The following is a 22,194-nucleotide window of genomic DNA, read 5'->3' on the forward strand; positions in this document are numbered from 1 at the left end:
ATGAAATTTTAAAATAGCAATAAGTATTGTTTTTTTAAAATTTTATAAAACGTGATTGTTATATATTATTTACATGGTTTATGAAAAACAATGAGTTTAAGTGGAAGTAAGTGCTGCACGTGCAATTATTTGACGAGTTACGATTCGCTGCACTCAATTGTGACGGATGGCGCTTTGATTGACCGAGACTTCGGTAATTGTGGAGAATTAAAAGATTCCTACTATTCTATCCGACCGTTATTAAAATATACTTCAGACGTCGCTCGATGACGCAGTGGTTGCAACATGTGAATCTTATCCAAAGAGATAGCGTGATCAAAGTAACACTTTTTGATTACATTTCACTCGTGTTAGATTAAAAAGAAATCTGTAGCAGATTTAACTTGTACACACTTGCCTGAGCCATACCCTCGAGAGACCTTAGCCCAGCAGTGAGACAATGAGAAGCTGTTTTTGACAAATTATTGACTTATTATGGAATCATCTCTTTTTCTGATTCGAGCAGCAATACTCGTATAGTCTATTCCGACCAAAAGAGGCCAAAAGCCAAATAAACAACATTTGACATCGCATTGATGTGATGTAATTGGTCGAGAGCTTGAATAATCTATTATCGGAACTTTGGAAGTAAAGTTAAAGTGGATATAAGTAGTTGGGGAATAGAAATGTGTTATAAATAAAGATACATTAATCAAGAATTTTTCGTAATACACAATAAAGAAGAGCCAATAGACAATCGCGTGGAATACGTAAATTCTTACAAGACCAATGGTTCGGGGATTGGAGCGCGGACGCAAACGCGTCACAGACTCACAGTGGAAGTCGGCCTCGCTTTGATTAATAACAACTTGTCTCAATTCAAGAGCTGCTGTAACTGATTTGTCAGTCTCTCAGATTGTTAAACTGTTTAGAAATAGAATTATTACTATTTATAGGACTTCCTCAGCAATGAAAATAAATTAAAAGCATTACAATACAATCGAGAATGATTTCTCTTCAATCTCGAGGATTTGTCAATTGAACTGAAGATATTATCTCAGTGTTAGACTTTTAGCCGTGATATACAAGTTTTCTTTTCAATTAAATATCAACCTGATAGGTAAAATTATTTGTGTCTCCAAAACTGGTCGCTACACCCGGACAGCCAATATTTAAAAAAAATTGGCAAACTCGTCAAATGCTTGTTTAACTAGTACATTATTTATTTAATTGACATTTCTCCATCCCTGTGTCTTAATTTCTACTATACGTGATACGTCTTTCTTGTTATTTTTAATTGGTTCTTTCGTATGCATATATAAATAAAATAATTCCCTCGCAAAGACAATCAATATCTATATTCCAAGTCCCATCCATTTTTTTCAGACAGCATCCGGGGCCTTGTTTGACTTAATTGCTAAATACCTACACAAAATGTTTAAAAGAAATATTTTATATTTCTTCCTTGTGTATGTTTATGTTATTTTGCAGATTTTAACGTTGGTTTAAGACATATCAATACAGTTAACATTTTTGAACAGAAGAACTGTTAACGAAAATTTGCTTTTATTGTCAAAAAAAAAAAACATTAAGCCTAATTAGATTTCTGATCATTCGGTGATCAACGTTAGCTTGAGATGTGCTGCGTACTATTTTCGCTCTGATAGATCATAAGATTAGAGAGTTTAAACAGACAACTCGTCAGCTTTATAATGAAAGCATAACATTTTGTAGACATGTACCAAGTGAGGCGTAGATACGATATCTTAATTATTTATACAATTATTACTTCGATAGTGATGTTTGTATAACAACTCCGATGAAACAAACTTACGCAAATTCAGAGCTTGCATCATACAATACGATAACTGCGCCGCTAGCGCCACGATTGCAAATCTAGAAAAGCGACTAAAATTTTCTAAATTATCAATTTGATGACTTGTTTAAGTAAATATTGTTAAAATTGCGATGACGTGCTTCTGATTGTTGTCAATCGAACGACACGACACAACAAACACAAGTGCAATCTCTGTTTCCACATACTCATAACCCGATGGGACGCCATACAATGCCAACTCCCAGACTCCGGGATGCTACTTAAAGCTCCTCTAGTTTGATGTGAGGTCGACTTTGGTGAAGAGTCCTACCGCCATCAAAAACCATAAATGCGCTATAATTTAGTGCCAATAATATATTAATGACATTGACGTCACCAGCTTCGACTTATATTACAGCAAGTACTTTAATTCTATTTTATATTGCCCCATTGGTCGGTGGTCGTGTTTATAATTGCCATAAAGATAATTTTAATTTCATTGCAAATGTTGTGATAGATACTGTTCTAAGCTTTTTATTGTCGTAGGGGATTTACTTTCTCGTTATCAGGCCCCTATCTACCTTGGAGCTAGAACATTTGATAATATCCTACGTGATACCTAACGTTCGTTGTTAGAAACGTTGCATAGACCTCGTATTCTATACTTTTGTATTGTCTATACACACCAAAAATAAATAAATAACAAATTCATTATGAAGTTTGTTAAAAATTAGCGCGTTTTTTTAAGAGCGTAGTTTGTAAGCGTGGGAATTTAATTTAGCACACACACATAGGTACTTTCCAATAATACAGTTGCATTATGCAGTGTATCGTACGCATCCCCGGACAGAATTAGTTGCTTGTTTTAGGTGCAACGAATAAATTAAATTTTCATTGCGCGTTCATAACGTAGGATTTATTAAAATACATTTAATTACGAGTAATGTATTAGCTATAAGGTTGTCACTCGCAAACACAATTATAAATTATTTGTTAGCATAGGGTGCGGTCAGAGTGCATTAAGATGCTTAATATACATTATGATTTTTATTGTTTCAACCGCATTTGTCTAATTAAACAATTAATATTTTCTGGATATTTTAAGCTTGGAAGGTATACCGAATTAGGGCGTAAAGAACATAAATTTTATAAATAAAAATAGGTAAATATTAATCAAATATTTTTTTAACTAACAAAAAACTAAAGACAAAATACTTTTTCGTGGCTAAACAAGTCTTTATTATTAAAAATTTAATTACGTATTTTTATGAAATAATTCAATTAAAATTATTTTATATTACACAAAAATCAGGGGGGTGGGCCGTTGACGGTATCTGGTCATGAAAGGTACTAAGTATAGCATTAATACACAATGGAACGTATATCAACCGTTTTTTCTTAGCACTATGCACTATTTTAATAAAGCATTTAAATAATTAGAAATTAACCAGACGAACTAAACGACATGAGTAATGGTATGAGTTGGTGTTTGTTTTAAATTTCGAATATAGAGAAAAAAATAAGCAGGATAGTGCAAACATTACATTACATTCAAGTATATTCAGGTATTCACTATGTTTATTCTTACAATTTTGTACTTTTAATTCGACATTAGGAGAAAGAGGTTACCCTTCGTACACTTTTTAGATTTGATTTTCTTACTATGTGATTAATTATCACATTTACCTAGTTTATGTACTTAAGTGTAACAAATATATTATAGTTTGTTACAAAAAAGTCCAAAACTATTATAAAAAGTAAAAATTAACAATTGCATCAAACGACACTAGCGCCCCACCCTTATGCTAACTTATCTATGTGTGCGTAGACGTTACGCGAAATTATAAGACTCGGCTCGAAATAAAAACTGACGTGCTCTCACCTTGGGCTCTGGGGAGGGACTGAAAAATTATTGACAGAAATGTCGAATAATAAGTCAAAACCGTCAAATTATTTTCTCCATACTAAATAGTATGGACGACGAATGCCAAAAATTAAGCAATATTTAAATAAAAATTTCTATAATATTGTGTGATATAATAGAAATTGAACATGGTGAATTTATTATTTACACTTTTGTGTCCCCATTTAACCAAAAATACATGTATAAACTAGCCGCTAAATAGCTTAAAAATGTTAATAGAAAAGGTCGATTTCAGTATTTGGAGTGATGTTGACGATGAATTTACTAAGTTATTGATATATATTTTATAAATATGATCCGGTGAAACTTGAGATATATCTATTCACATACTGAATGTATTTTTTATCCATAATCAATGCTCCAGTTTTAAGATATTTTGAAAATAGTAAGCGCTATTTTAGCGTTCCGCAAGGACCGTCCTCTTAATTGACCATATTAATTTATTTCGTAGAATTAGGTTTCTCTTAAAGACACAAATTGTACAAATAATTCAGGCTGTGGTCTAGATACATATAATATCCCCTCCATATATACAATGAACAATGAATAATTGTGCTAACGGGCTGTCACTGAATACGTTAAATAAATCACAAGGGGCCGAACTGTCTCGGGAATATTGCGACCATACATCTTCATAATTAATTGCAGAATCAAATGTCAGTTATCTTCAATAACATGGTCATTATGTTATCGGGGGCAGCTCGGGCCAGCTCTGCGCCGACGCTGCGAGCGCCCCCCGATAACCTGCAATTGATTTTATTTTATGGCATTTTATCGTTAAATTCATAGATATCAATAAACGAGATGCCAATAAAGGTTAAACTTTAGTGATAAATTGTTTTTGAATTTTAGATATTGCTTTTATACTTTATAATCTACTTAATATGTCATATACAAATAAAATTTGCTAAAAGGATTTAATTTGACATGTCTAATTTCTGCAATGGAAAAGGAACCAACGCGAATTGAAGAAGCGTGGGGGAATAAGCATGCTCCTGAAAAAGAGAGAAGAGTCTAGTTGTAGTCTACTGTTACAGTTACGTACTCGTAGTTCTGTAATCACGATAAATTTAGTACAAAGTAAAATAATAATAATAAAAATGTATTTATATCTCCTCATATTTAACCAAGATCTCATGTTATAGATATATTCACTCTGACTGATGAAAGAATAATGTAAGAATAAGACGACAAAAATATATACAAGTTCGATTCTATTTGTTAATGCGCGCGATGATTTGACGCGGAGGTGCGCCGTCTTGAGTGAACGGACCTATACGATATAAGTTTAATTACTAATATGTAGGTACAGTTGACATTCAAGTGAGGAGCTAGTACCAGATTTAGGTATAACATTAACTACTTAACACTAAAAATTATAGTAATACATACAAATACATACATAAATAAACGTACACACACATACGAAAATAGTTAAATATATGTGATACACTTAAAATCACGTGATGTAGTATAGTTCCACGGAATACACATTTCCAGACGAATGAGCTGTCAAGAGTCAATATCATAAAAGACATCCGACACCACTCAATACTAAGCCTTATTATGATAAGAGTAGGATTAACTACAACATTAAAAATACTAAAGACGTAGATATCTTTTAATGAAAGCCTTCCTTACTATCTTGTGATTTTTTATTTAATTGCTCTTTAATTTGTTGTATATCGATATGTTTGTATAAATCAATCAATGATTTAGTAAGTCTTTCCTCGATAACACGGAAACCTAAATTTTATTTCAAGCAACTGCATTTGTATAACGCCTTTAAATGTTTTTATCGTCCTAGCTTTGTATCGACTAAACATTATTCTTTATTTTAATCTTCTTGCTATAAATAAAAACATTAATATTGTTATTGTTTTCGAAAATCTTTGAGTTAAATATACTTTCTCTAAGATTCTCTAAGATCTCCGCTGTTAGACGACAAGAATTAAATGAGATTTTATAAAACTTTGCAGATAGACTCCCGACTCGCCGGTCTGATGCTTTGTGGGGCGACGTTGCGACGTGTCGGCGAGGTATTCTCGCGAGAAATTGAAAACGGCCTGCGCGAACGACCTTCTAGTCTCCAAATGGAAAATACATATGTTCCTGAGCTTCCCGACGGAACCGGTGTGTTGACATTCGTTGTTATATTAATTGTAAGATGTAAACTGCAGCGTAACCTATGCTAACGTTTGTAAATATGCAGCCCTGATTTCTATGATAATGATGTTTACAATGAAAAAAAACAATTCTCCATCTAGGTCAGCTCTTTATAATTTAGCCAACAACTTAAATATCGTAAAATAAATGTCTTCTAAATTAGGCTTCGACGTAAAAATTGAAACAATGATACTGATACTGATGCTATGACACAAAGTAAAGCCTAACTGGGGTAATTACACCACTCCAACACAGACACTAGCTTTCTATTTAGAAACAAACATTGCAATCTTTAACAATAACACTAACTTTTATTGTAATAATTCCAGAGGAAGGCGTGTTCCTGGCACTCGATCTCGGTGGTACTAACTTCCGCGTGCTACTTCTGGAGCTTCAAGCTGGTCAACTCGTCCGAGAAGATGTAAAGCAGTATCATATCAGGTATGTTTTGAATGAGTATTTGATTCCCTCAAGAGTTCCTAGCATCATTTGATTAGCAATATTATATTGAGGAGCTGAGACCCGGTGTGTGGCTCTTGGGAATCAATATAATCGACGGTGTTATCTATATTTATATCGGATGAAATCGCCTCCAATAGCTCCACTAACCCGCATTTGGAAAAGCCTGATCGAGTAAATATCAAGCCTTCTCCTCAAAAGGATAGAAGGTCTTCGTCCAGTAGACTGTAATTTTTGCTTCACAATTCTTTATTATTATTATTAGCTGGTATGTTTGAACTTGCAATAAATAATGACTCTAAACAGTATTCTTGAGAAGGTACTTAATATAGTACTTAACGTCTTATAGTTGAACATAGAGAAGAATAGAAAAGTTTTAGCTTAGAATCTCTTTTGAAATATTTAACAAGATTCAGCTTAAAATTCGAGTATCTTACGATAAGTATGCAAAATTTGGCGGCTTTTTGGTTCCACCGATCTCTTTCACAGCCTGATAAGGATTATTGCACAAAATGACTAAACATTTTTTTATTGCACATGAGATCGTTAAAATAATTTTTGTTCAGTGACGCCTTGCGCCTCGGACCAGGTGAAGATCTATTCAACTTCCTGGCTGACTGCGTGCAGGATTTCTTGCGCACCGAAGGCATGGAGAATGATGAACTATCCCTAGGTTTGTTATCCTGTCAACATGTTTTTGATAAATCGTTTTGGTAAATGTCCGTCTAGTTTATTCTATTCTTCTTTTTAAGATGTTTTGGGGCATATTCCACAACAGCGTTTAGAATCTAGCCAGAATAATCTGCAATTAACTCATTAGTTACTCTTTTCAATCTATCGAATTAACAAAATATGCTTGAAAAGCAACAAAATACTAGATCCACCCTTTTTTCATTCGTATAATCTTGTATTGAGTAATTCAATGTCTGGTATATAAATGGATTTTGCTAACATAAAATTTGTAATATTTAATATTTATATTTTATTAGCAAACTTAAAAAGCAATAACAGCGAGATTTTAATTCCAAAAATAATGTTTTATCCCAGAAAGGATGTAACATGGGGGATCGGAAACTTGGTGTTATAAGCTTATCTATAATTCTCGTGTTATGTTTACAAAATGATTGTCACTGACGTGCAACTGTTTACAAAATAAGATTGAAATTATTAATCAAATAGATTTCATAATGCGATGTCCTCAGCTCAACTCCTTGTTAATTTATTCTCTTGTCGCCAGGATTCACATTTTCGTTTCCGATGAAGCAGCATTCGATATCATCGGGCGAGCTCATCACGTGGACCAAAAGTTTTAAATGCGGCGGTATGGAGGGCGTGGACGTGGCGGCGCTGCTGCAGCGCTGTCTGCACGCGCGCGGCCTGCGTGTCACCGTGCAAGTGTTACTCAACGACACCACGGGCACGCTGGTTGCAGGCGCGCAGCTCGATCCTGCAGTTGTGGTATGTTTATTTTTTAGTCAATTACTACTAATAGATGATTTAGACGTTCTGGTTTGAGAGGTAAGTGAACCAGTATAGTATAGGAGTAACAGGCACAAGTGGTAAATATCTCAGCCCACGAGGTTGGTAGCAAATACGTTATGTAAGGAATTGTTTATATTTCTTACAGCCCCAATGTATTTGCTCGTAAGCCTGCCTATATAATAAAAAAAATATCTTACATCTCAATCCAGGAAACTCCCAGTGCTAAGAGCAAACGAATCTTAGTCGAGGATTGAGGGAACAAATCGTCGTAGTTTGTGTTTGTTTAAAATTCGTGTCACCAACGTCTATGGGCATATTCGTAGGTGGGGTTGCTGGGCTGTAGGCTGAATGGGTGATTTCAGGCTAATGCGTTATCATGCTTCGTTATTTAATTTCCAGATCGGAGTTATAATGGGCACGGGCTCCAACGGCTGCTATATGGAACGCGCGGAGCGCGTGCAGCACTGGGAGGCTGCACATGAGCGAGTGCAGGACGTGTGTGTGGACATCGAATGGGGCGCTTTCGGGGACAATGGCTGCCTCTCTTTCTTACGTACTGAGTTCGACAAGGAGGTCGATGACAATTCTCTCCTCGCTACATCGTTTACGTATGTATTACAAGTATTTTCATCTTTGAATGTATGTCTTTTCTCGTGCTTTCATTTTCATTTGTTCCTTGAATACTTATCTGAGAATTTGATATGTACTCTTAAGGTTTTTTTGAGTTCGGAACGTTACCATTATAAATTTCTCCTTTAAATCAAACAAACGAAAAGAAAAATTAAGGAAATCACTGCGCTTCGTAAATATATAACACATGTAAACTTAAAGGAGGAACAAAAGCTTGTGGATTTTATATTGATAGTTACATATTTAAACAAAATATTGCTGGTCAAGTTGTTGATAGATTAACTAAACAGTTAGAGGCTTAGAGCTGGTCTGCCGACCCCGAGGTCTAGGGTTTAAATACCAGCCCGGAATTCAGTAGTTGTCGGATACAATGCTGTTCAATTGGATTGTGAGAGTTAGGGAATAACAATATTTTATTGCGTAGTTAACTAATGTCTAATGTCTCTAAATAATAAATTATAGTTTTGAGAAGTACATCGGCGGCAAGTACCTAGGAGAGTTGCTGTGCGCGGTGCTGAGTGGGCTGGCGCGCGACGGGCTCTTCCCCGCAATCCCTGCGCGCGGCTCGCTGCTGTCTGCACACGTCAGCCTCTTCGAGGAGTGAGTTGTTTATAAATATTAATTTAAAAGGGTAAAACTTTGACAAGGTCGTGTCTGTATGTTGAGTAGTTTTACCAGGTTTATTGATTCTCCGTGTTGTAAAGTAAAAAGCACGATAGAATTGTTCGTAAGCTTCTTCTTAATTTATACTAATCAATTTTTACAATTGATTAGTAAGAATTAAGCCATAATAATATTAAATGATAGTCACAATAAAATATCTTAATAACGTTTGTGAATAATTAATTATAAGATCTTAAAAATCCCATAAAACTTAAAACATTAATAAAAAATAAGTTTAAGTTTCGCTTAAAAGAACTTCGTTCCAACTAACAAAAGCAGTGTTATACATTTGTAAAAGCATCCTTCCCATTTCCAGAGAGAACGTGGCGGGCGTGTGCTCGCGCACGGCGGAGGCGCTGCGGGACGCGTGCGGCCGCGCCGTCTCGCGGCACGACGCGCTCGTGGCGCAGCACGTCGCCAGGGTCATCTCCAACCGCGCCGCGCAGCTCGTCTCTGTCTGTGAGTACGGCATGGGGATATTTCACTATCACTGCCAAAAAGAAAAAAATCGGCATAAAAATGAAAGTTATAGCAAACCTTTGAAGAGATGGTTTTGTGAACACATGTGAGACATATTTTGACCTGACTCCAGATATTTTCCTTCATCGCCGAGCATTAAATGAATATACATAATCTCAGGTCAACAGAAACTCAGTTATGCCTGAACTCGCATTCTTATGTCATGTTTCCCACTCGTACCATCTCCTTATAAGATTACATTATATTTAGTTACGGTGTTCAATGTCAGGTATCGCGACGCTGTTGCATCGTATGTCGCGTGCGCACGTGTCCGTGGCGGTGGACGGGTCGGTGTTCAAGCGCCACCCGCGTATCCGCACGCTGATGGAGAGGTACATCGCGCTGCTCGCGCCGAACCACAAGGTATTTGTTGTTTACCACCGATCACCAATATTCATACGTCCAGCTGCACATAATTCGCGTATGTCTTGTGTTAAAACTGAGTGTGTCAGTGATAAAATATTCTAGAACACAAGTGTGTGCGCAAAATACAGGCCCCATAAGGTAGAAAGTTTTCAATAGATTAACAGGGTAGTATCATAATTGATGAGTATGTGATACATATGTAGGAGAATAGTCTTACTAAGTCGTGCTATTTTGTTCGTAACAGTTCACGCTGCTGGGCGCCGAGGACGGCAGCGGCAAGGGCAGCGCGCTCACCGCCGCCATCGCCGCCAGGATCGCGGCGCGCTCGCTCTAAGTCTTACGGGCGTTTTGACCATCGCGCTCGTTCAGAAATAAGAATTGTAGTTATTTGAGAGGAGGGAGAGAGAGTTATGACCAATATAATGTCCGCATTTTCGTATACACGTCCAGTGACATCGCTTTCGTCTAATGTCTTAAACATTGATCTTAATTCTGACCGCTCATTGGTCGCCTATTGGGACATCAGTTCGATCCACCAATGACGGTTCAAATTCTGATGAATTGATCTGACTTTGATCAGCGTTGAAACATTTAGATCACAAATGAATTGGTTACTATGCAACCATAGAGTTACATATTGTTAGAGCTGCATATTGCTAGCGATATTTCCTTATTTTTCGATAGCGATAGTACTATTGTTTATTTTATTCATGTATCTGTATAAAAAAAGACATGTATTTGCATACGAAATAGTATGTAAAATGTACACATTATAACTTTGTAAATGATTTGATATCGTCTGTTTTAAAGATTCTACTTGTATTGAAACCACTAATTCTTAAACATTTTTAGGAATGACGATATTTATGGTTCTTATATTAATTTTCCTTAATGTATAATTTGAGATTCCAAACGACCTCTGTCCCGAGGGTGTCTCCTGTGTGATCGCACCGCGACTCAGGTCGTGTGGTCGTTACGATCTTTTTAAATGACAATAATTTCAATTTTCCTCGCACATACATAAAATAATAATTACACATCCCACGAGATATTATCTTACAACTCTTGTTTACACAAGGTATTTGTCTCTCACTATTAATTTAGTTTAGTTGTCTTACTGCTGTTAACAATTCGAGTTTTATCAGTCCGCGCGTCATGATGACACGAGGGGTAATGATCCGGAACACGAGTACGTTTAATAATGTCTGATTAATAACTCATTTCAAACCGAAATTGATTATAATAATATAAACTGATTTTGTAGACTTATGTAGGATTGGTCAGAAACATATTTTACAAATAAAAATGGCCAGGCGTTGTAGTGAGGCCGCAAAGTCTGAAGTGTAGCTGTGCGCATGCGTGTGTGTCGTCGCTCGCGGGTCGAGTTGTTTGATGTGTTTTGTAGTAAAATATACAAAAGATAATATATAGTTATTAGAAAGTAAGATACTATTGTTCGTGCCATACTCATTAGGTATACTTTTATTGGATTGTATTGGACGGGAGGATACTTTAGACTTGGTCGCGAAATCATTTTAAGATGTCAAACAGTAATAAGAGAGTTAAATGTAGCTTTTCCCTGTCAGATTGGATTGTCGAATGTCTGTGACGTCACTAATTAGATTCAAGTTTGAAGTTTATTTTATACAGCATTTGTAATATTCAAAATGAAACTTAATTGTATTTACATTTTCTCTGCAAGCAAGTATTAATATTGTTTTAGGAGAGTAAGGACGTCCACTTCGTGGCGTGGCGTGTATTGGGCGTTCTTTCAAGACAATTTTATGTCTAATTAATCGATTCTTTCCGTGTAATGAATACGAATAATCAAATTATAAAAAACCTTTATATTGTGACGTCACTGATGTAACGGCTTCGTTTGACCAAGTGACACAGAGAGGGTGACTCCAGTGATTGTAATCGTAAGATTTGAAGTGATTTATCTAAATAGAATTAATGTATTACATTAAGTATCAGGGTTGGGTAGGATAGATATTAAACGAAAATAAAAGACTATTTTACGGCAACTAAATAAATATATGGATATTGTAACATAGAACTATTTACATAATGTTAATAGTAATAGTAACTCAAAATAGAAGGATATATTTATTATTAAAGTAAGTGCTCTACTTACTGTAGCTTAAGGAAGCTGGTGATAAGCATTTGTAACGTTTACCTATTATTTACATTCGTTTATTAGAAATGATTACTACATATAAGTTATTATATTTTACATTGTTAGAAAACAAAACTCGCAGCTTTATATTTTAATATTATCTGTACAAAAAAGGTACTTACGTGTTACCGCCACCGCAGCCAAATGAAAACCGGCGAATGCACCAATACAGGCTCGGTTAGGTTTTATTTATTTCAATTTAAACTAACCGATATTCGCTGATTTTTATTTGGCTGCGGTGGCGTTAAATCGTAAATGGCCATAAAAATATTATTGTTTTATAATTTTAAGAAAAGATTGAATAAATAATCGAATTATTGCAACGTAATCTTTTATTGAAACTCCCAGCTGTTACTTCCTGTATCGCTATTTTAACAAATTAAAAAAAAAGAAAATGAAATACCGTAACGAATAACATTAAAAAATATGACAGTATATTTATTATCTATAAGAAAACCTATAACTTTTAAATCATTAATTAAATTATTAAATTAATATTAGCAATAAGAGGAACTTCTGTGATAATCCGGAAGATCGAACATGTCACGTGTGGTCTCCGGGTTTCCTGTGCTAGTATTGTTTGACTTGTGCATGTTGTGCATGTTCCTGGGCTCGTCGATCAGGAGACCTCGACCTTCTCGCGCACCTTGCGCAGTATGCTCTGCAGCTCCGACGCTGATGTCGTCTTGTACTGTGCGCGTGAAAGCAACCAACACAGAGATACAACATTAATTAATTATTTAACTTTGAATCAAGTCCGAGTTTGCTAGTGAATAGAACGGAATAGGAGGATGATGTCTTGGATCTCGAGACTCCAACAGTATGTCTTTTTTTAGTTAATATTCTTATTAATACGTGATAATATGTTCTAAAGCAATATTTTGTGTATTTACAAAAGATCAATTTCAACATAAAATAAAATTACTTTACACAAAAAAGTTTAATATACAACATGAAGTCGCTCATTTTGCAAAGTCAATAGAAAACTGATTTGCGTTTACTCGAGTTGCACGAAATTGTGCTCGGTATATCTTTTTTTATAGTAGGAGGACGTTCAAATAAGTCATCTGATGGTCATCACTGGCATAGACATTGGTGTCATATGAAAATTTTAACCGTGGCTTGCATAGCCGATGCGCCACCAATCTTGGGAACTGAGTTGTTACGACTCTTGTGCCTGTAGTTACATTGGCTTATAGCATCAAACAAATTATCAAAAAAATGTATTATTTTCTAATTGTATTACATTGGGTTTGTAATTATTATCATTAAGTCATTAACATTTAAGTCTGCGTTATTAAAATGTTTGGTTACCCCAGACACGTTTCTCTGCACAAGGACCTGGCTGTAGAGACGCTTGCCTTCGTCCTGTCCGAGCACACGCTCCAGCTGCGTGCGCGAGAGAGCAAACAGCTGATGGCCAGATACCCGCAGCTGTTTCTGAGCCGTCGAGCTGAAGCCCTTCGCTTCTAACCAAGCTGCTACTTCATCAGGATTTGATTTCTGAAAATCAGTATTTCTTGTAATAGTTTTTTTTTTGGAATTAATTTCTCAATAGTCAATGAGTTCAACTTTAATAACAACAACACCTTTTCTCTACAACACATACATAATAATTATATAAACATAAGCAAACGAAGAATAATACAAATCAGATTTTGTCTTCAAGAAAACAATCCCCCCAAACATTTGGGCACAAGACTCGCCGTAGTTGCAAGAAAGCGGCAGCTGGTAGGAAGAGGAACACACACTGACCGACAAACATTAAACACACCTATGAATATTTAAAATTTTCTAAACAATCTACTGTCGATAAATATTTCACTGGTGAAAGTTGTGTACGTTACCTGGTGTATGAAAATATCAGGGGTTTTTTTGAAGTCGAGCCGGCGTTGCTGGATCTGGGGTAATACCATCTTCAATTCCTCGTGCAGGCCACTACTGGTGCTCGTTACTGATTTAGTCGCTGGTGAATTAGTAAATATAATTTTTTTGTCTATAATGATATATTTTACTGAGTAATTTTTTAAATTTAATGTTATATAAGTTGAAACAGCCACCGAACCGCACTGCAAACTTCTTATAAAGTGTAGTAGGACTTGGAGGGGCTTTAGACGTCAACTTGAAACAGCTACATACTATATTTTTGATGCGAATACTTTGATCGCGTTCCGTCCTTATTGAGTTATGTTTAGTCTGGTTTGTCGTAATAACAAAGTTAAGTTAAATCTGTTTGCTTAGATATTTTAAACTCCGCAACAGATGATTAATAAAAAGAGTTTTAATTCAAGAGAAAGGTTTATACGTTTACGTCAACTCCTTTTTATATTTGTTCTTTAATCTAAAATTTGTATATATACCCCTATTGTGGGTGGTATGTGAGAGCAGCTCCAAAAGTATCAGGGATTTGGCTTACACTTCATGGTGTCAGTTTTGAGGGGCACGATCACGGGTGCTGGCGTTGGAGGTTCGGGTGGCGGCGGCGGCGGCGGTGGAGGAGGTGGTACCACTTTCTCAACCTTACGTGGCGATTCTGGAACTGAAGTATTGTATGCAATCTTTGATTCGAAAAATACTGGAAAAGTATTTTCTATGTTGTATTTCTTATTAGATATTTAACACAATTTATTGATATTTATCGGGATATTTTTATAAAATTATTGCTTCTAGAATCATAATGAAATTCGTCTTTATTGTATTTATAATTAGGAGTTAGATACTTTGATAATTGACCATTTAAACCATTTTACTACTTATATTTATATTTTTTATTTATTTATTGTAAATACATAAAAAAAGCAAATAACAATTTCTACTAGACAACATAATTAAAATGGACGTTCTAACGAAGTCTAGGTAGGTAAGTATTAAACATAAAATTTGACAACACTTACAAGTTAATAGTTATTTTAAAATATTATTTGCAAATAACACACAATGTTAGCATAACACTTACCGCGACACGTCGCGCCACAGATAACACAGGCATAAGCAAAGCACACACAGATCACACTAATGATTGTAGAAATATTTTAAACATATTATTTCAGGGCGAGAATTAAAACGCTTAGATATGTAGTGTTATTTTTTTCTTCAATTAAATCGAATAGGAAGGCGGAAAGAATAGACTAGTTTAAGTATTTTTTAAATAGTTTATTCAGGGTATAAAATGTAAATATAACAAGGAGTATATTCGGCTGCAGAGGTGAGCGGAGCGGGACGACTCTGCAAAGCTATTTCGTAAGAAACGAATACGAAACTCGGCCCGACCATAGAATGCTTGGACCTTTAGGTATATGGCGATGGACTTGTATATTATTATTGTCGTCAATATCACTGTATAAAATTTAACAATCGAGTTCTACGTCGGGTTCCAAGTTTGTTCTTACGGAATAATAGCTCTGTTGTCAATTTCAAATTGATTACAGTTCTCATCGGAGTCCGGTCGCTGAGAGAATGCGTTCCTTATTTACTATATCTGTCTAGTGTAGCGGTTGGTGACTGCAAACATAAACAGTTCACATAGTTTGTATTTAGAATAAATTTTAGCTATATTATTATAGCATTTATTGTAAGTTAAAAAAATGATATTATTCGTCTGCAGGGCAGACAAATGATGATAATATGTTTATCGTAAATTCTTCGCCAATTCAAAGTCACGAAGCTGTCCAAAACGCATTCTCCCTGTGGCCGGACATGTGGTTAGTGACGCTATATACAATGTACGAGTGTACTTTATTAAGATAAACATTATTGGTAATCGCCCCCTCCCGCCCCCTGTACAAAATACATATGAGTTTAGATAATAATGAGTTGATTTACAAAACATCTATCATATAACTTAGACGTACGATAATAATTTATTATTGAAGTAAAAATATAGACTCTGTTAATAAAACAAATATTCTAAGTTATATATTATATAACTCCAAACTCACTGCATTAAATAAAACATAGCACTATCGATTAATATCAGACTCGTAGGTCACTAATAGCGCTGATGTTGACAATTCTTTCAAAGATATACTATTTTTTATCGAAATGTTTAGTGTTGAAACCAAGTTACAATTTTATAACGCTGATACAGCAGTAAACGATACATCAAGCGTACACACACAGTTACGACTACACACGCACAAACACAAACTAGACGTGTCAGTGGAAGTATCATCCGAGCGATACCGGTGCCCTGTGGAGTCGGTACTGCGCTTCGACGTTCCCAGCGAATAGCAACACACACGCAGAATTGAGACAGACACGACAACACGCACACACGCACGCGGGCGACGCGTTCCGAGCCGGCGCCGCCGACTCGATGCCACAAGACTATGTCAGTACGTATCTACACGGATACGAGCGTACGTGACGCGGAATAATAAATATCTTAAATCGATATATAAATTATGACTAAGCGATGTCCTGGCGGACTGCACGCGCGTGCGTTAAGCGCTTTGGTAGAGGACGTCCAGAGATGGGGAGGTGAGTACTTGTAGCGTCACATACGATTACATATGGGAGTATAAGTACATATGTGAGGCTACAGGTTCAAGTCGAGTCATCGGCGGCGCTAGAAATATCGGAACTCGCCCTTCTTGCCGAGGCGCTCGCGGCGCACCCAGTCGGCGCCCCCGGGGCCCCCCGCACCACCTCCACCCGCACCCCCCGCCGCGCCTCTACCCGCCATACCGGTAGGACTGCTACCGCCGGAGCCCCTTCCACCGCTTTCCTGATGGATAAAGTGTATGTTTTGAGAAGTAGAAGTTAGTGAATAGATACATATTATGATAGTAAAAAACTGGTGATAAACCGCTTCGTTGGTCCCGATCACGAACTATTTTGGCAAAAGGGTGATAGTTGTTATTGATCAAGATGTATTATCGGTCCAATAATCCTCAGTAGCAGACCTCAATCTGAGAGTTATGTTGTAAACTCTTATGTCTCGGAAAGCACGCAAAGCTGTTGGTAGTACGCCTGAATTTTCTTCGGTTGTGGAAATAGAGAGTGCGCTTGTGTAATATGTCGTTGGCAATTGGCTCGTCTCTCTTGAGAATGTTGCCGAGGGCGGAACCGGCCAGTAGACATAAGTATATATTTATAAAATAAAAGATATTATTTTATAAAAAAATTACAATTTGAGTAATTTCTAACTCTTTACCTGATAATGCGTGTAGATGGGGTTGGGGTAGAGATGCGGCGAGGAGGGCGGCGACAGCGCGGGTGCCACGATGGTGTGCGGCACGTGCGCCGTCACGCCACGTCGGTTGCGCGCCTTCCACCACTTGCGGGAGTCGTCCAGCACCTGGGGTTATATCACTGCTAGTTTACTTTAATCATATACGCCTTTCTAGGGGTCACTTCGCTCTCGAGTTTAACTATGTTAAGGTGTTTTAGAGGATAACAAGAAATGTTTTTCGCATTATAAACATAAATACGTTATAGGTCTATATGTGTTGATATATTTTTATTTAGTATGGTACCATTAAAGTTGAAAAGAGCAACGCATAGGGTTATGACCTTAGGCACTGAAAGACTGGCTACGATGTGTTTATTAAGTACATCCATCGTTTGATTGTGTAACCACCTACATTAGCGGGGAAGTAATCCAGCAGCAAAGCTCACCAAAAAATTGGGATATTTAAATGCAAATAATGATAACGATGAGCAGTCTAAGAATTACTTGTGCAAATGTGCCGAATGAAATGTACTTACCTCTAAATACTCCCCGCGTACAACGGTCAGCTCCTTGTCATTGTTGGCGGTGCGGGGGTAGGTGACGCGCACCACCCGCCCCCCGCGCGCAGACACGCCCCTCGCCCACGCCTCGCCTAAGTCATCTAGAAAGAGCGATATCTTTGAAATATTTGATAATTACATACATTTGTAAACTAAATTTAAGGTTTAGTTAATTTAAAATTATGCAATAAAACTTTGTACCACTTATTGACAATTATAATTATATTCAGATAGTTCAGATACTGTCCCATCGTATACAACTTCCTCAATGCGTCGCTAATGACGGGATGTTACGGGATAACATCTAGTTATGTCATTGTGTCAATCGACGGTTCATCTTTAAAATCGGAACACACGGTAATAGGATAATTGACGCGTATACCAAGACTTGTAGCAAGTTTATATTTAAAAACAATATTGGTGAAGCAAAAATAAAGTATAATCCATACAATTAAACTTTATTTAAAAAGGCTCATAAATGCCAATCGAGATTTTACAATATCAGATTCTACCGAAGAAGCCATTACTATGTTCCGACATTAAATGACACAGTATGCTATTTAAATACGCACCTTCGTCACGATCGCTTCTGTAGGCGGGCTCACGCTCAGGAGACGACGCTGCTGAGACGGAGTCCTCGCGAGCCATCGCTCGCGTGTTTCTGAAACATTTACACTTTCAATTAGTATTCAGTCAATGCACTTACTACATACTTTTCAAAGTGTAAATATACATAGATGAATGATTCTGTACCAAACAGATTTTTGGAATGAAACATGATCCAAACCGCGAGAGATTATTGCCTCGTAAAAGTTGTTTTAGCATTAATTTTGTATTTTGTATGGTATAGATAATGGTCAACGACAGCTGATAAGTATTTGATAAACGATGTGAATATAGGTATTATGGGTATTACATGGAAAGCAGGGGAATACCAATTTCCAAATTCTGATATCCCATTGAGACTAATACCGCGATATAAAGATCTAACACTTTGTGGTCTGATTCAGGATTTTAACTCAGAAATTCGAAATCAGTTACCTAAAAGCAACCTTTAGACGAAATAGACAATACAGATGAATAACGAAATGCAAACCTGGGAAATGACGCATATTGTTCGCCATACAAGTCAGGCTCATCTCGATCATATCCGTAGCCTTCGGAGCGATCAGCCCTCCCAGCTCCTTCCTCTTCTACCATAGCCCCATCCGTTCCCCGACCGGCCTCATTTCGGCGAGGAGACGCCCTTCACCACACAAAACACTCAACACAAACAAGAAGCAACAACACATGGAATGATATACAAATATGGATAACAAAGAATAAAAATAAGACAAATGGTAACTGGTGATGGAAATTGTCAATAATGTAACTCATTGTGGGCAGGGGACACTCTGCTAACGTATACAAACAATCAACATGGCGTACTATGTTACCTGATCAATTAAAAAGTTTATTGCCTACTTACCGACGCAAAGGTTGGTCATCGACTTGATAGTCCGGAGACCACCCGTCCATGAATACCGGTTGGTACGGAGGTATCGTCGTCTTCCATTGTTCTCTAGAATAAGTATTTATTAAAAATTAGATTTAATATTGATTACACGATACAATTTGGTACAAAATGTGGCCTTAATGTTAAAAGTCATTGTTAACTTTGGACTCTTTCGCCATATGACGCCGCCGACACTGAGGTCCTTTCCTTTACTGGATTTTCAAGACCCTGGAGTGTAAGCAGTGGCAGTTGCCAGACTCGGGTCGGACTGAAATTTATGTCGTCCAAAAACCCCAATTTTATTTTATGGCTGAGGTCAATCCCCAGAACTCGGGATTTACAGCCTAATAAGCTTACTGCTAGGTTTACGAGGCAGTCGAAACTTACAACTAAAGAAATGGCAGTATTGTGACTACTGATTTAATAATACTACCTATTCCCTTTGTCATGTGTTATTTATCGAGGAATACCCGAGACGACGCCTTTGGGATATACTCGTATATCGCGCATTCCTCGATAATTTACTTAGAAACCGGTGTAGCTGATAATATTTTTAAATGATTCAACATGATCGACAGATAACGAAGGAATGTCATTAGTGGAAAATTTATCAGCAGTACTATTTTGTAAAAACTTACTTCGTGAAACACAAGTTGAAAGTCGACTGACGCTGATACGCTATTTTGATGCGTGTATATGTTGATAGGAAAAACGTCACAATAATTGTCGATGAGTTTAATCTAGACCAGATATTTATTTAAATGAAAATAAATAAAAGATTTTATTTTGGTTTGCTCTTCATTTCACTCTGATATAAATAAATAAAATACTCCTCAATGCTCGTAATGAGTTGCAATATTACTTAAAGCTGTATTTAAGCAACTATCCGATACACCGATCCATCTATTGCAATTAGCAGATGCTATTCGAAATGTAGATTTTGTAGAAAAATGAAAGATTTGTGGAGTTTTAAATATTTTAGAGCCTCCTGATAGGATCGTCTTTCTCCATGGACGGAGATCTATGGAGGGGATCCAAACTTTGTAATCCGACAATCTATATAATCCGGTATTTAATGATATGACATTTATTAATGTATATAATATAGATCCTGATGTATATCTGCAGTTTATTTATCAAATCAGATTCGATATCTATGTATATTAAAAGATTATGCAAATAAGGCCAATAATACATCGTTAAAAATATTTAAGCCTTTGTCTATATCGTTCAGTCCGTCAGTCAGCAGCTTTACTTTGCCTTTCAGCATCTGATAAAATTTTACTGACATAGTGAGTTTGTATGATTGACCGCAATTACATCAGGAACTACTAGTGCGATAAGAAAAAAAATAGTCGTTTATGATTGAACTTCTAACTCTATGCGCAATTGAACTTATTGCAATTCAGCTGTGCAGCTTAAAAAATATTCAAGAAAAAGTATCAATAAAATCAATTATTTAATGTCCGTTTTGTGTGAGACGTCTAATAATGATTTGTTACCTGGGTATGAGCCACGCGTCGCCGAGAGAGTGCCACAGCTCCGTTTCTTTGCTGGTGACGCAATTAGCGAGCAGGTTGAGCGCGTCACGGGTCAGGAGCGGCTGAACGACCCGTGCAGGGAGCCGCCCGTCGGCGACGTCTTGTGCCGCGTCCACGATCAGCGCTAATGGCGTGAACAGGAAGTGGACTAGCTCTGGGGCGTTTGGGTCATGGATGTGAGCACGGAGTCGCGCCAGTAGGTTAAAGGAAAGCTTGAATTTCTGAAGCACATCCACGAAGTCCCGTTCTGGAGGTGGTCTAGTACGCAGTGCCAGCATGCCCTCGCCGGTGCCCGCCGCACGCTTGCCCCCCCCGCGCGATCTTCGTCTCCGTTCGAGCTCCCGGGACGCGGCTGCCGCGTGCTGCAAGCGCGCTATGAATTTTTCGATGTCATCGAAACACCGATTCAGGATGGCGATGTCCTGTTCATAGAGTCGTTCCGATCCAGTCGAGGAGGCGTCGTCTCTCTCCCCCCCCGATCCGCCGCGCTCACGTTCACCGCGCCCCAGTTGAGCCGACATTTGCTAAAAGCATACAATCTAAATGAGAATCTAATTTCATCGTTCATTTTAAATTATTAAAATGAGTTTGAGTCATGAACAGGAAACGATTAGATTAAAAACTATTTTTAATCGCGCGTAATATCTCTGTGCGTAATACATTTAAGTGGTAGTCGCGCGAAACTCACAGTGAGGACCGCCTCCCACTGCTGCCGCGTTAAGGTGTGATAGAGCGGCGCCATAGCGGCCGGGCGAGGTACTGATGGGCGAGGTGGTGATGAAACTGACCAAATATTGCCGCGACCCGTATCTCCCTTATCACTGATAAGGGGCTAATGTACGTAATCCTACCGTGGATTATCTCTGCTTAAAAATGTTGACATATTCTGTTCTATTACTTGACTAATACCAGCGTGGGAAATACCCTAACCAATATAATATAATATATGACAATTGTTATGTTTTGGACAACTTAATATACTACTAGTTACCAGTTACATATAGTATAAATTACGAGATACTAATAAATATTGTTGAAAGCGCTTCATTATTTATGTTCAATTTTGTACGTAATACTAATATTATACGTGTATTTTTTATTAAAATCTGTACCGTAACTTTTTTTATATAAAATATATTATATATTGCGGTCTTTTCATTCTAGGAGCTACAATTTATCTCCACATGACTATTGAGTCAGCTGTTGAATAATTTCGGTCCAAAAGTACCTCCACTATCTTTT

At 37.0% G+C, this 22,194-nt stretch overlaps 2 protein-coding genes across 5 annotated transcripts in view; one reads left to right on the top strand and one right to left on the bottom strand.

Annotated features, from left to right (window-relative positions):
- The window catches only part of LOC125073650 (hexokinase-2-like), a 35,052-nt gene extending 22,546 nt beyond the window's left edge, over positions 1–12,506 (top strand). For both annotated transcript variants that reach the window (XM_047684555.1, XM_047684553.1), the window contains exons 3-11: positions 5,699–5,852; positions 6,215–6,326; positions 6,911–7,017; positions 7,582–7,802; positions 8,226–8,434; positions 8,919–9,056; positions 9,436–9,578; positions 9,868–10,001; positions 10,249–12,506. In XM_047684555.1, coding sequence (XP_047540511.1) covers positions 5,699–5,852; positions 6,215–6,326; positions 6,911–7,017; positions 7,582–7,802; positions 8,226–8,434; positions 8,919–9,056; positions 9,436–9,578; positions 9,868–10,001; positions 10,249–10,338 — 1,308 coding nt within the window. In that variant the 3' untranslated portion in view covers positions 10,339–12,506. The remainder of the gene's footprint in view (positions 1–5,698; positions 5,853–6,214; positions 6,327–6,910; positions 7,018–7,581; positions 7,803–8,225; positions 8,435–8,918; positions 9,057–9,435; positions 9,579–9,867; positions 10,002–10,248) is intronic.
- LOC125073648 (epidermal growth factor receptor kinase substrate 8-like) overlaps positions 12,021–22,194 on the bottom strand; it is a 34,365-nt gene continuing 24,191 nt past the window's right edge. Inside the window, exons 6-16 of one of the 3 annotated variants that reach the window (XM_047684551.1) lie at positions 20,914–21,212; positions 19,385–19,477; positions 19,013–19,162; positions 18,489–18,577; positions 17,893–18,017; positions 17,339–17,482; positions 16,870–16,909; positions 14,600–14,722; positions 14,031–14,149; positions 13,498–13,686; positions 12,021–12,874 (exon numbers count right to left, since the gene is read on the bottom strand). In XM_047684551.1, coding sequence (XP_047540507.1) covers positions 12,803–12,874; positions 13,498–13,686; positions 14,031–14,149; positions 14,600–14,722; positions 16,870–16,909; positions 17,339–17,482; positions 17,893–18,017; positions 18,489–18,577; positions 19,013–19,162; positions 19,385–19,477; positions 20,914–21,212 — 1,443 coding nt within the window. In that variant the 3' untranslated portion in view covers positions 12,021–12,802. Of the gene's footprint in view, positions 12,875–13,497; positions 13,687–14,030; positions 14,150–14,599; positions 14,723–16,869; positions 16,910–17,338; positions 17,483–17,892; positions 18,018–18,488; positions 18,578–19,012; positions 19,163–19,384; positions 19,478–20,913; positions 21,477–22,194 lie in introns of all 3 variants that reach the window. The other 2 variants (XM_047684549.1, XM_047684550.1) reach the window with 2 other exon arrangements.

The sequence above is a fragment of the Vanessa atalanta genome, chromosome 25, assembly GCF_905147765.1.
Source record: "Vanessa atalanta chromosome 25, ilVanAtal1.2, whole genome shotgun sequence".
Taxonomy (NCBI): domain Eukaryota; kingdom Metazoa; phylum Arthropoda; class Insecta; order Lepidoptera; family Nymphalidae; genus Vanessa; species Vanessa atalanta.